Below are 13,014 nucleotides of genomic sequence, written 5' to 3'. Positions count from 1 at the left end.
CTGAAATTTTTTTTCTTTTTCATCCTCTAATTCTTGCCATTTTCAAACGCCTGCCCTTTTTTGGAGTTTAGAAAAGGTGTGTGCTGATGAAAGAGAGGAAATAGAGAGGTTAGGATCGCCTAGTGAGCCTCCGCTCTATGTAGACAAACATGACAGTGTGTTTGACTGCCTGCTGCAGCCATTCATTCACACAATAACCGTATTTATCCAATTAACAGATAATGAGCAGGCTGATTTGGGGCTGTTTACACTGTGTATTTGCTTTACACAGAGAGAGATCAGGGTCTCTCTGCCTGGCTGCAGTGCTTCATGCATGTGTAGAAGCAGTGTTTATAAGCAGGAGTGGTCAGCGGTGATGGTGGCATTGTTTGCCCAAGGACTGATGCCTTCCGTATGGATGTGTCTAGCCGGCCAAGCTCTCATCCTCTTCTCTCAGAGAGGAGATTGAAAATGGTGAAAGACACAGACGGCTAATTGATCGAGCCTCATTCAACTGTTAGGGAGGAAGATGGAGGGGTGGAAGAGAACTCGAGAGAAGGAAGAAGGTAATAGGAAAGCACCTATTAAGTAGCCCATGCTGGGCATTTAGTGGAAAGGGGTTGTTTACTAAATACTGTGGGGTGTTGTTTTGTTAACACACCCCTGTTTAGATCTGGAATATGTGGTTGAAAGAGCAGGAAATGAGTGCTCCCAGCCTTTTCTAAGCTTTCCTGATGATTGCTATTGCAGGTCCTCAACCACTAATACCCACTTTCGTGCCTTTTGTGTGTAAAGGGCAATATGTTTATGCCGAGTCAGAATAAAAAGCAAGGTGCTGAGAAAATGTATTTCATTTCAACTGCATTGCACAGAATTAATTTAATTTATTTATGTTTTGATTTTTATAAAAAAGATATTGCTAAAACTACTTTGCAACCTTTGGCGTTGTCAATTTGAAGTCTATTTAAAATGTGTATTGTTTCCTATTCTGTGCAAGTACTAATTTTTCTCAGTATAACAAATTGCTTTTTCAGGATTGAGAAAATTAGAACGACGAGTATTAAAGCTTCATAATCATTCCGATTTGTCCCTGGACTTTCTTTCACCTTTTTCTCGTAAAGCCTCTCTCATTCTGCAGTGGTCACGGTGGTAGGCAGGTTGTGATAAAATGTCCACCTTAAATCTTGTTTGATGGCCCCTCAAAGGCAAAGTGGCCTTCTGGAAATAATTTTGAGGGTTGAAGAGCACAGTATTAACAGATTTAATGTAGCCATTGAGCGAATTGCTGGAGCACAATGTCATATTGAACCAAATGAGAGCGACAAATTGCACATCAACAAACAGCACATCTGTTAATAATTGTGCTTTTAATTGTAGACAAGTACAAAATTTAAAATTGCATGTCAAGCACCATGCGCTTTCAATTGTCACTGCACGTCGCACGCAGTGCTAAAATATAAAGAATACTCCTCCATTATATGTATGCATTAAAAAAAACAAAGTAATTTATTATATTTTAAGTAATAATAATAATTATCTTTAGATTTGTTTTTTAATAAGATATATGGGCCATGATGAAGTCGTAATAAATAAAACAACAGAAATAGTTTTTCTTGTAAACAAAAAAAGGATATTAAAAATACAACAGTATTGAACTTCACTTGTCACTTCATTTTATCAGAAATGTGCAGTGCTTATGTAAAATTAATAACACTGACAGGGTGAAAAAGCACCAGTGTATTTAATGTTGCATTTGTTGGCAGCCGACTTTTTTTTTTTTGGCCTCGTATGGAGACACAAGTGAAGTGTAGCATTTTGTAAACTGTGCCTAATTCCACTCACATCTGTGTCCAATTGTTGTCCGCATCTACATTCTTTGCGAGTGGATTTATTTTTCCTGGGCCACCATGTGGATTCAGCTGACCAGCTTAAGTGGGGATTAGTTGTTTTAAAGTTAGATTTTGATTAAAGCATTGTTTTGCAAAAGTTGTAACACACAACACATGGCTTATATACTCTGTAAAATACAAAAGACTTTGTGCAGATTATAAGATAAATATGTATTAGAAATGACAAAGGGGGTATTGACTGAAAAATGCCAGTTTTTACTTGTCTTATGCATTTTTTAAATTTGCATTAACATCTTAAAATACTAAACAAATAACAATTTTTATGTCGGTGCATATATGAAAATAAGCAACCCTTGCTTGTATAATAACAGGTATATGCAGCAAAGAAGAAGAAACAGTGTGTGCCTGGTCAGGCACCCTGCATGCTCAGATGATCTAGCTAAAAGCTTGGCTGTAGCTATATTTATCTTTGGAAATGCAGGTCTTGAAATAAGTAAAGCGTAGCAAAAAAAAAAAAAAGCCTGCTAACGGCTCTGAATGAAGCATGTTGTGGCACTTCTTTTTTTTTTTTCTTTCTTTTGATGACACTTCCAACGCTTCATCTAGTCAGGCTTTGTTCTTGTTAGCTTCAAAGACCTGGCAGTTCAGGTTGAAGTAAAGAAGCACATCAAAGATGCTAAATGCAGACCTTTTTTAAAGAAAAAACTAAATGTTTAGCGGTGATGAAGAAAGGCATGTTTTTGCTTTTAAATCCAAGCCCCCTCCCTTCACCTCTCCCATCTTCCCTGCTCTCCCTCACCCCCTTCACCTGGCTGGTTTCACCTGCTGGCAAAGGCTGACACACCACTATGGTAATGGCTTTATTGGCATGAACTGTTGAAGAGAGAAGCCAGCCACCACACACACCATACCACATCAGCCCACCACAACACTCTCGCTTCACAGCTTCCCCCAACTCTGTGATCTCTCTTAATGTTCTGTGGCAAAATGTGTTTCTCTTTCGTCTCCATTGCTTTTGCCTCTTCTTTCTGTTCTATAAATATAGATTTTACTCATGTTGTAATTTTTTTCATCCTTTTTGTGTATTTCAGTATTAAGAAATTATTGGAGGACGAAATGCTGTTGTCTGTGCTTTGTGAAAGTAAAAGTGAGGTGTGAGAATGAAATATACCGGCTATTTTTGCTAAGATGGCTGTATCGTAAGCAGTGGGAGAGAAGGCAAATTGTAAAGCTGGAATGGTGTTCATGAAGGCTTTGCCTCGGTGTGAAGAGCAAAGCCTGTTGGGAAAAAAGAGAAAAAAAACCTTAGACCATGGAGCTCAGGTTACCCTGGCTCATGTAAACAGTCAGCCATTAAAAAATCATGGCAGGATTTTTGAAAAAAGACTTTATACATCTTTCGCTCCATCTCTCTCTCTCTCTCTTTTTTTTTTTTTTACCTGACCATATGAATACCTTTGACCTTTTTTGGACCCTGTATTCCCATGGTGGGCTGGAGTCAGGTCTAATATAGTGTTATAGCCATGCAAGTATATGGCTCTGCTTGATGTTTGCAGAGAGACAAGCAGAGTGGGAGTGGACAGCAAAATGTAACTGTCAGCTAAAGGAGAGTAATAGAGGCATTCGTAGCGTCATAGGAAACATATGTGGCTCCATATGCTCTCCATGTTCTCCTTTCCAGTCTCTTTCATTGTCTGAGATGCACCACTGATCTGAGGGCCTCTAAAGTGCCCTGTGTGTGTGTGTGTGTGTGTGTGTGGGGTCTGTGTGCTGTGCATGAGCGTGTGTGTGTGTGTGTGTGTGTGTGTGTGTGTGTGTGTGTGTGTGTGTGCACTCTGACATACAGAAATGACTTATGTGTCTTTGTGTGCTAAAAAAAAAAGACATAAGCATGAACCTTTGTGTTACCGCAAAGAAAGTGTGTGTGTATTTCTCCCGTTCTTTTTTTCATGGCCATTGTGAGTCGGCTGTGAAGTTGTGCATTTTTCTATTGTGCCCCAGGCACAGGCAGGCCTAGGGAAGACAGCCCTGATGGTCATTAGGACCTGTCAGTATGCCTAGAGGAGGAGTGCTGATAAATTTCAGATAGTGTCAATTGCAGATGAAAGATCTGCTGAAGATGCTAGGGGTGTCACGCTTGACTTGCCACTGCTCAACAAGTCCCATCTTCCTTCCAGCAGCAGCAAGCAGGAAAGTAGGCAGGCTCTCCCACCCTTTACTGGCCCTCAGCCCCCTTCTATCCACAACCCCTCACCCCTTTGCCTACCTACACTCCCTCACCCCCTTCCCCACACCCCCTCACCCCCCTCCACCCCACCCCTTCCTGCTTACCTTGGCTAAGCCGCTTTGCATGTTGATTGGGGGAGGGCTAATCCAGTTTGCAGCTGTCGTAGACCAATGATGAATCACCTTTCCGTCATTTGGCCATGCTCCCCTTGCTCAGGGAGGAGGGAGGACCTGGAGGAGGAAACAACAGTGGAGCGGGGCTGCGGCTCAGAGCGAGACAATGTGAGCCTCTGTTCCCCAGCTAGCCCTCTCTTCCCATTCTGCTCCAGAATAACAATAATGTTTTCTCAGACAAGCCTTTTTGTGTCATGGATGGCTCCGGACTGTGACATCGAGCTGCAATAACAAGGAGTGACATTGTTTCTGCTGGGGCAGGTGGAGGCAGAATAAAGAAAGGGAGTGTGGTTTGAGAGGACTCAAAGCCATCTAGGTCCAGGTAAGAGCACAGTTGTGCCAGTGCCAGGAGCATCAGAGACATGTAGCTTTCTGTGTGGCATCAGAGATTGCTTTAGAAATTGTGCTAAAGAACTGTCGGCATTTCTCGGCTTGACTGATTAGAGATGGGAGGCTTTTTAGCCGTCAGTTAATGACAAAAAAGTTTGGCAAAAGGAAAAGAAAACAGGATTAAGCCGTGTGTGCAAGAAATAGGGTCAGTTTATTCTGGATCATCCTTAAGAGTATGCTTAGCGGGTGTGATATTTTTAGGGGAGGAGTAAATTAATATACCTTTGGGAAAAAGGCAATGCAGCTTCCATTACTGGAGCACGCGTGAAGAAGACTGACTTGGACTTTTGTGTTGCTGTTTTTTGTTAATTATAATTACCTTTTTGGTGTGTACTGTCTTGCCTAAATGTATATATATATTTCCCATAAATAATTGATTTGGATTTAAACCCCAAGAAATGACTACGTCTGCCAAAATCTACTGGAAAGTATTACAACATAATATCATTGCAATGTTATTTTAAACCCAGTGAATGCATATCATAATTTAATGTTTTTATCTCATAATTCTGTTTCTTGGTGGCATCTGATATCACTCAGACTACTCAGAGTTGCTTGAGCATTTATCTTTGTGGCCTTTTGTAAAGGCCGATGTTTGTCGATAGCAGAGATACCCCAAACCCTGCAATATAATTAAAAATGACAGTACAATGTACAAAACATTTTATCCTAATTTCATTAACTCACTGTTGCAATGGGAGCAGCGGCAGAAACAAATGGGGTGTAGAGTTTGTGGCCATACTTTTTCAAATCACTCGTGCCTTCTTTTAGCTCCATTGTCTGTGCTCAATCAGATCCTTTGAGCGCACAAATGAGAAGAGAGAATAAGGTTTTCAGTGCCGTGGTCTTTTGTATAAACACAGAAACAATTAAGGAGCTTGCCAGAGCAAACACATGCCTCATGAGCTTCTCATCTGCCCATCACTGAGGCATAGACTCTTATAATCAAGCAGAGTGCTGCGTTTTTAACAGGCATGCTGTGCGTTGCTTCCAACCAGCAAACATCTGTTAACAGTCTTCATTATCGCACAAAACGATATATACTTAAGGCCATTTTTGTTTCAAGAAGCATCAGACTAAATTAAGAGTAAACATTTTGCGTTCACATTACGTTAAATTGTGACTGCCAGTGAGAAATCACAAACTGTGCTGTCAAAATGCTTAACAGTCATTTTATCACTCTGTTCCGCACAGTTTTTTTTTGTGTGTGTGTAACATTTTGTCTTGTGTACTTCTTTCATTTTAATCTGATAATTGTTTTTTTCTGGGCATTTAGCACAGCCTAAAAATTGCTTTATTTAAAGTAGTAAAGTAGAAAAATATCACATGCAAGATAGAAATTAGTAAACTTGCATTAAATTGTGTATTTTTCTACTGTAAGTGCAGTGGAATACACTGTACTTTTTACTCTCTCATGTTCACCATTTTATACCGTGCACGCTGTGTACACAGAATTCTGCATGAGAGCTCTGCGCCTTCCCTGAAACCAGACTATCTAATTTGATTTGATGTGTGCCTGCGTGTGTGTGTGTGTGTGTGTGTGTGTGTGTGTGTCGTCAGGTCTATGGAAATGCAGGATCTAGCCAGTCCGCACAGCCGAGTAAGTGGAAGCAGTGAATCTCCTAATGGTCCCAACCTTGACAACTCACACATCGGTAACAATTCCATGACACCCAATGGCACTGAAGGTATGTGTGCAGTGCTGTTGTGCGTACATTTACCTTTCTCTCTTTTAATGCTTGCTAAAGTTCCTAAAATAACTGAAAATTGTGACAGTAAACCTAAAAGGATTTTATCACAGTATCGATGCTTTACAGCAATAAATCCAGCATGAGTGTTGAACTGATATTTAGAAGTTTTTTAGGATATATTATCAACACTTTTGCTGTAATATAGTATTAACAAGATACTAAAATGGGGCGTGGATTCATTTGACATTTGCTGGTTCTCAGCCTTAACACAGTTCAGTACCTCAGTTGGTCGTTTTCTCGTGACTATTAGCTGTTTATTTAAGCACCCATGTAATTATTCAAAGCCCACAAATGGAAATGATGGCACTTTGCATTTGGTTTCTACTCTACATTGTTATAGTCACTCAGGCAATTCACCTGTGCTTCAAATCTGAGCCTTTGTTTAGTGAAGCAGTCGTCCCCAAATCATAAAACATCAATTTATTAAAAGAACCACATTGTCAGATAAGCTTTAGAAGTATTTTTTTAATTTATTATTTTTGTTTGTTTGTTCATGACACACAGGACCCGTAGTCATGATGTAGACTGTCATGTGTTCCTTTGCCATTCTGTCTTTCCCATAGGTGATAACATCACAATGCTTACCACTGCAGACTGGTTGTTAGGTTCAAACTCACAGTCCGCTGCAGGTTTGTCTACTGTTGGTGCCAATGAAAGGACAATACTTGGTGTTTTGTTTTTTTTGTTTGTTTGTTTGTTTCAACTCAACTGAAAGCACTCATTGTAATTTTGAACCATCTACTTGACTCATGAAGAAATTTGTATTCTTTAAAATCTTCCCTTAAAATTATATTACTATTTACCAGCTGCAACGTTATAAAATCGCCTCAACTATTGTGCCTTTCATTCAGAAACTCTGGTACTTGTTGTTATTTTTTGTGGCATTCTGTTTCAAGCATGGTTTGACACAGACTTGACTTGAGTTCATTGTTAGTGATTGGTCGTACTGTGAACTTGCATATAAGCATTATAATTCTTAATTTTTTAATTTGGTTGTTCCATGCTGATTTCCTGAATACAGTGGTTATTGTGTGCTCTGTGACCTGAATGCTAGTTTATGCATGCATTTACCACTATTTTTCATCAGTGTGCTGTTGAAAAGAACTACCCTTTGTCAGCATATGTTCCTGCACTGAGCAAGCATAGTGGAAACATGTAAAACATGACAGCAAATGGCTTCTTCAACCATGAGGGATTCCACTGAGCATGACTCCTTTGCCCACATTGTCAATCTGTTTTTCCAAAAAAGGAAGAAAACAATCCTTCAGCCCGCCTGAAGTGAACTGGATAGATTTCAAAGAATCCTGAGCTGTCAGATAGCTGTGAAATTGTCTTTGCAAATCTATTGCTGAGCTGTATAATAGCATCAAGGTCAAACAGCGTTCCCCACCCTCTTAAAAAGATTTTATACACCATATATTTCCTTGACATTTCAGTCGTACTTGCGTATCGCTTTTTATCAGCGACTTTAACGCACATCTACTGCACTTATTTTCATTCATCCCACATCTAAGTACTGATATGTCAGGAGGTTATTTTCTTTAAATTAATAATAGAAAGCTTTAGTATTTTACATTTACTAGAATCCACTCTCATATGAAAGTTTAATTCGTGGTTCTTTTTTAAGTAGATAAAAACTTTCCTATTGCGGTTTTGATCTTTTCTATTTTGTCACTCTGAAAGATAAATAACAAGAGATCAAAAGAAAATCTAGCTACCAAAAATAATTACACAATTCAGTAATACATGTACATAAGACTACTGCAAATGTATCGTGCATTTAAATTAGCTGACCTTATTTTACATGCAATACACTTATTAAATGTTATTTTTTTTCCAAAAAAGTATTTTTTGTTTGTGAAAATGTGGAAGCCTAATGTAGTGAGACAAGATTTTCCTTTTTTCCTGACATTGATGTGGTGCTCTTGCTGAGAATGTGTCTTCTTTGTTTGCAGTTAAAACAGAACCAATGAGCAGCAGCGAAATCGCCACCTCAGTAGCAGACACCTCTCTAGATAGCTTCTCAGGATCAGGTGAGACGTTTTGGTGTGTGTGTGTGTGTGAATGTGTGTGAATGTGTGTCCGACTGCCTCTCTCTCATACACACAGCAGATGAGCATAGAGATGACTGACTGATAAGCCGGTACCCGGGAAATGTCCCTTCAGCTAAAACTGCATTACAATGTGTGTTTTTGTGTGGTAGTGTGTTTAAGAACAAGGGGATCTACCTCAACTGTCAGCATATATATATGCTGTGCTTGCTTGCACCTGTGTGTGTGTCCTGACTCCACTGGTTCCCATGTCAGTGAGGACTGAATTATGACCTGTAATGCACTGAGCTTGTCTGTCCAGTGGAGTGACGCGCTATCCCAGTGGCCCTCGATCTCCACGGGCTGTTACCCAATCGGCCTATCAGAGCCAGGCTTTTCACACCTTCCTTTCAGCAAGGAAATATCTCACTCACACACACACACACACTCTAACATAAACACATTGTTAAATAAAACAAAGGCAGCAGAGTATGATAAGCATTGTTGGAACTATCATAGGAATTATAACTATTTAAAATTTGGGGGGTTTATTTTTCCACCATCTGCAGTAAATCTTCGCTGTAAACATTTGTTAATAGCACTACGTGCAGCTGTACATGGTATTAACCTGCTGCTAATTTGCCTTTATTTCCTAAGCCGTTTAACTAAATGCTTGATACTATACGCTCGGAGGACATAAATCACGGCATGACTTTTGTCTCTGACAGTATTAATGAAATTTAGTAATCTTATACCCCATATCCTCCGTGGGGGAAACCCAAAGCGCTCTTCAGAAGAGCAAGTTTTGTCCAGTGGCAGGTGCTACTGATGTGGGAAAAGTGTTCAATATTAATAACGTGTGTGAGGGGTTTGGGCTTACAGTTACATACAGTTAGCGCCCCCCCGCAACCAAATCCCATATTTTACATGTCACGACCGATTAGACAGATGTTTTAAAACTGCGTCTCCGGTACAGTTAAATGCCGAGACTGAGATTGTTGCTTCCCCGAATTGTTGTGGTTTTAAACTAACTGTGAATAATTTTGTCAAGCTTAACAGATTTTAATTTATACAGCTATCTCTTGCATTTAATTAGCTTATTTTGATTTCATTCAATATGACTAATATTGTTTGTGTTTTTTTAACATTTAAAGTTTAAATTTGCAAAACAGCATTCAAGGTAGCTCTTCCACTCTCAAATTTAATTTCTTTTTAAAGATTTTCTTTCTATTCAGAATTATTTACCAGAGTCCTATAAGTAAATTTATATTTTTTGTTAACGTACACGTGCTCTGTGGGTTGGGTGCACATGCACACACGCATCAGCAACAGTAACCGGGAAGATTTTCTACAAATAATCAAATCATAGATTTTAAACGTACTTTTGTGACTGTTGTTATTTGACAAGCTGGAAAAATGAACCCTGTGCTGCGAATGTGTCAGAATGCAAAGTACATTTTGAGTTGTTTGACTTAAAACCGCACTAGCTAGTTTAATTCTCAGTTTAATCTGAGCTTGCTAGCAGCTTTGTGTTAAAGTTGCCTGTCTTATCTAAAGTAGGGCTTTGTGTTGATCAAAAGGCATATTTTAAAATCAGCATCTCTGTGATTTACCATGAATAGCAGTCTGATGCTTAAAAAAATGTTTCCATCTCAGTTTATTTCTCAACTTTGCACCTATCTACCTATCACCTACTCTCACCTGCACAGTTTGACTGAAGATAGGGTTGATCTGTGAGGCGGCTTTGGGAGAAACCCTCTAACACTATATAGGAAAATGGAGCGAGACAGCTGATATTGCACAATTTTACATACCCCACAACTATAATTAGTGTAGTAATTTTAGAACTAATGTTACAAGTGAAGGCATATTATAGTTATTCTGATGAAGGCGGGGAATTGTACAAATATGTACAAAATTGAAGATGGATGGAGTGAGTTTGAGCGTCCCCTGATTATTGCACAGAGAGCCAGAGCCTCATACAGCATGACTGACAAAGGCAATCTAGAGTTAAATAATTTTTTCTGCACTCAAAATAAAAAAATCTTGTAAAGTTGCTTGTATTTCAACCTTAAGAGCACCGGTGAAGCATATACTCATCAGTGATGAAACGAGTAGCACTCATTAGCTCCAATCAGTGACGTCACTTCAGATATGGCTGTGGCTAGAAAGACCCAAAGCATCTTAAGCCACAAGCCGAGACTGATTCAGGCCGTCGTGTGTGTGTGCTTACACCAGTGTTTGTCATAGCGGCTCAGAAGTATCTCAGAGATACGTGGGTCAGCAGGAGGACCTGATGTTTTTACCTGATTATTTTGCTTCATTATAACTCTCCGGTTTTCAACCTTAAATAAGGTTACCAAAATAAATAGAGTAATGCAATGTAATTACTGTTTCCTTGGAATCCAGAAGTTCTGTTGGCAAAAGATAATATTTACCTTATTTCTTAATGTTTAAATATGTGCTTGCCTCTTTTCTTTTTAACTCTCCTCAGCTATTGGAACCAGTGGCTTCAGCCCAAGACAAACGCACCAGTTCTCTCCACAGATTTACCCTTCCAAGTAAGGTTTCTTTTATTTTTCTGTAAAAAAATAAGCAGCATCCAACTTCATTTCGTTCTTTAATTAGATCCTTCTGCTAGATGGGGGTTTTCTGACTGGCTTTGTTTGCATGGGTGTCTGTAGCCAGCGCACTCTGAAATCTGTTGTAATTATTATCTTGCAAAAATTTCCTTTGCCATTTATTGTTCTTTCACTATGTATATGAGCTTTGCTATGCTGTCTATCTTACAGCTTGGCTGGCTGTTTAGAACGAAGTAGCTCAATCACAAGGAATTTCTCAGTTAGCAAAGTTTGTGTTATGGTTTTGGGGGTAAAACACGGGCCTCACTTTTCCTGCCTTCCTTTTCTCACTCTAGTTTCTTGTTTCTTTTCTCAAATAGCAGAACATATCCGCATATTCTTCCTACCCCTTCATCCCAAAATATGGCTGCGTATGGACAGGCGCAGTACACCACAGGAATGCAGCAGGCCGCAGCTTATGCTAGCTACCCTCAGCCTGGCCAGCCCTATGGCATACCAGCTTATGGTAAGATTAACACAAATGATTGCCTCCTCTTGCTGGAGAGAGTCTGTTAATAATGTCAGAGTTCTTGAAATTGTATTAACCCAAAGTCTTGAAAATGCACAACTAATTTTTTTTTCTTCATGAAGTTTAGGAAAAGTACCTTGCTCATGTTCCCAGAATTCCTCCTGTACACCAAAACCAACAGAGATGCTGAGTTGTTGTTTAGTGCCTGCATATTCTCTTGCAGTGCAGTAGAAGAAAATTTGCTTATGAAGCTGTTCAGATAGATCAGAAAGATTACTGATATAAATCTGAAAACAAGAACTGGTTTCCTCTGGCATTGCAAGAGAAGCATAGAGTACATCGCTTACTGTAGACTTTATTTGTCCTAAGTCTTTGGAGTGTTTTGACCCCAGAAGACTCTCCAATATGTGGAGGAATTTACACTGTTTATTTGAATAAAGTCCTGCAATCTGCCGTCGCATAGAGACTACATTGTGACTGACTCAGCCAAAACAGTGGTCAGGGTAGCTCACAAACAAGGGCAGAATGTTTTGTAACTTGTGCATCTTTTCATGTGACCTTTGCTAAATGATAATAACAGTTATTAATAAAATCATAAAATAAAACAAGCCTAATCCAAACATGCGTTTTGGTTTTCGAGCAAAAGCAGTGTGCTGTTGTGCAGAGTGATGGAACTCAGCGCAAGATAAAATTTCCAAACAACAAATGATGAAAATCAGTAACAGATAATCACCAGTCATCCACTGTGATTAGTGTGTTATGCTAACAGACAGAGGTGGTGTCCCTTTGCTGTCCAGTGTAATTTAAAACTGTGTTGACTGTTGTCTGTGCATCAAACCGATCTGGTGTCACTAACTGATTTAGGTCCATTGTGGGCAGGCATAAAGACGGAGGGGGGTTTGAGTCAGTCCCAATCCCCGGGACAGACAGGCTTCCTAAGCTACAGCTCTGGCTTCACAACACCACAGACAGGACAGGCCCCCTACAGCTACCAGATGCAGGGTGAGGACATCATTGTGAATTCTTTTCTTTTTCTCCCAATTTTTTCCAAAGTTTGAATTTGTGCATTAGAAAACACACCACAAGATGAAATACATTTTACTTAAACCCAACAGCATATGAAATAGATGGCAAACTATTTTTTTTTTTTGCTATTTCTGTAGTGGGTCTCTTTTTGGATGTAATGCACAAAATCCTGTCTTTATATTCAGCCCTTTCAAATAAGGTTTATTTTACTTTTTTTTTTTACATTAGAAGACTTATTCACAGCACAGCCCTCGCCCTCACCCTTGATAGTGGTTGCAACCCACCGGTGTTTTGTGCAGCCACAACGGCTGCCTTCCTTTCCTCTCCTCTCTTAAAAGAATCAACACAGATGGAAAAATGGCAAGCACTTAGGAGGCAGCAGCCATGTCGCTCCCCAGCCTTTGTTTTTTCTCTCCCTGTGATCATATTTTCATTTGTTTAAGAACTGAGAACACAGAGATTTATGCCCTTGAAACCGATTAAGATGAGTTGTGCACC

General features: G+C 39.5%; 1 protein-coding gene across 9 annotated transcripts in view; it reads left to right on the top strand.

The window, feature by feature from the left end:
- Window positions 1-13,014, top strand: part of eya1 (EYA transcriptional coactivator and phosphatase 1) — a 62,387-nt gene that overhangs the window by 23,964 nt on the left and 25,409 nt on the right. For 2 of the 9 annotated variants that reach the window (XM_005912163.2, XM_005912161.2), the window contains exons 2-7: window positions 6,180-6,307; window positions 6,934-6,999; window positions 8,326-8,403; window positions 10,895-10,961; window positions 11,342-11,487; window positions 12,355-12,492. In XM_005912163.2, coding sequence (XP_005912225.1) covers window positions 6,184-6,307; window positions 6,934-6,999; window positions 8,326-8,403; window positions 10,895-10,961; window positions 11,342-11,487; window positions 12,355-12,492 — 619 coding nt within the window. In that variant the 5' untranslated portion in view covers window positions 6,180-6,183. Of the gene's footprint in view, window positions 1-4,140; window positions 4,552-6,179; window positions 6,308-6,933; window positions 7,000-8,325; window positions 8,404-10,894; window positions 10,962-11,341; window positions 11,488-12,354; window positions 12,493-13,014 lie in introns of those variants that run through there. The other 7 variants (XM_042225578.1, XM_005912162.2, XM_042225607.1 and 4 more) reach the window with 7 other exon arrangements.

Source organism: Haplochromis burtoni, unplaced genomic scaffold (genome assembly GCF_018398535.1).
Source record: "Haplochromis burtoni strain Fernald_Lab_line unplaced genomic scaffold, NCSU_Asbu1 Contig_1, whole genome shotgun sequence".
In the NCBI taxonomy this organism is placed as follows: Eukaryota; Metazoa; Chordata; class Actinopteri; order Cichliformes; family Cichlidae; genus Haplochromis; species Haplochromis burtoni.
This window is presented reverse-complemented; position numbering and strand designations above follow the sequence as displayed.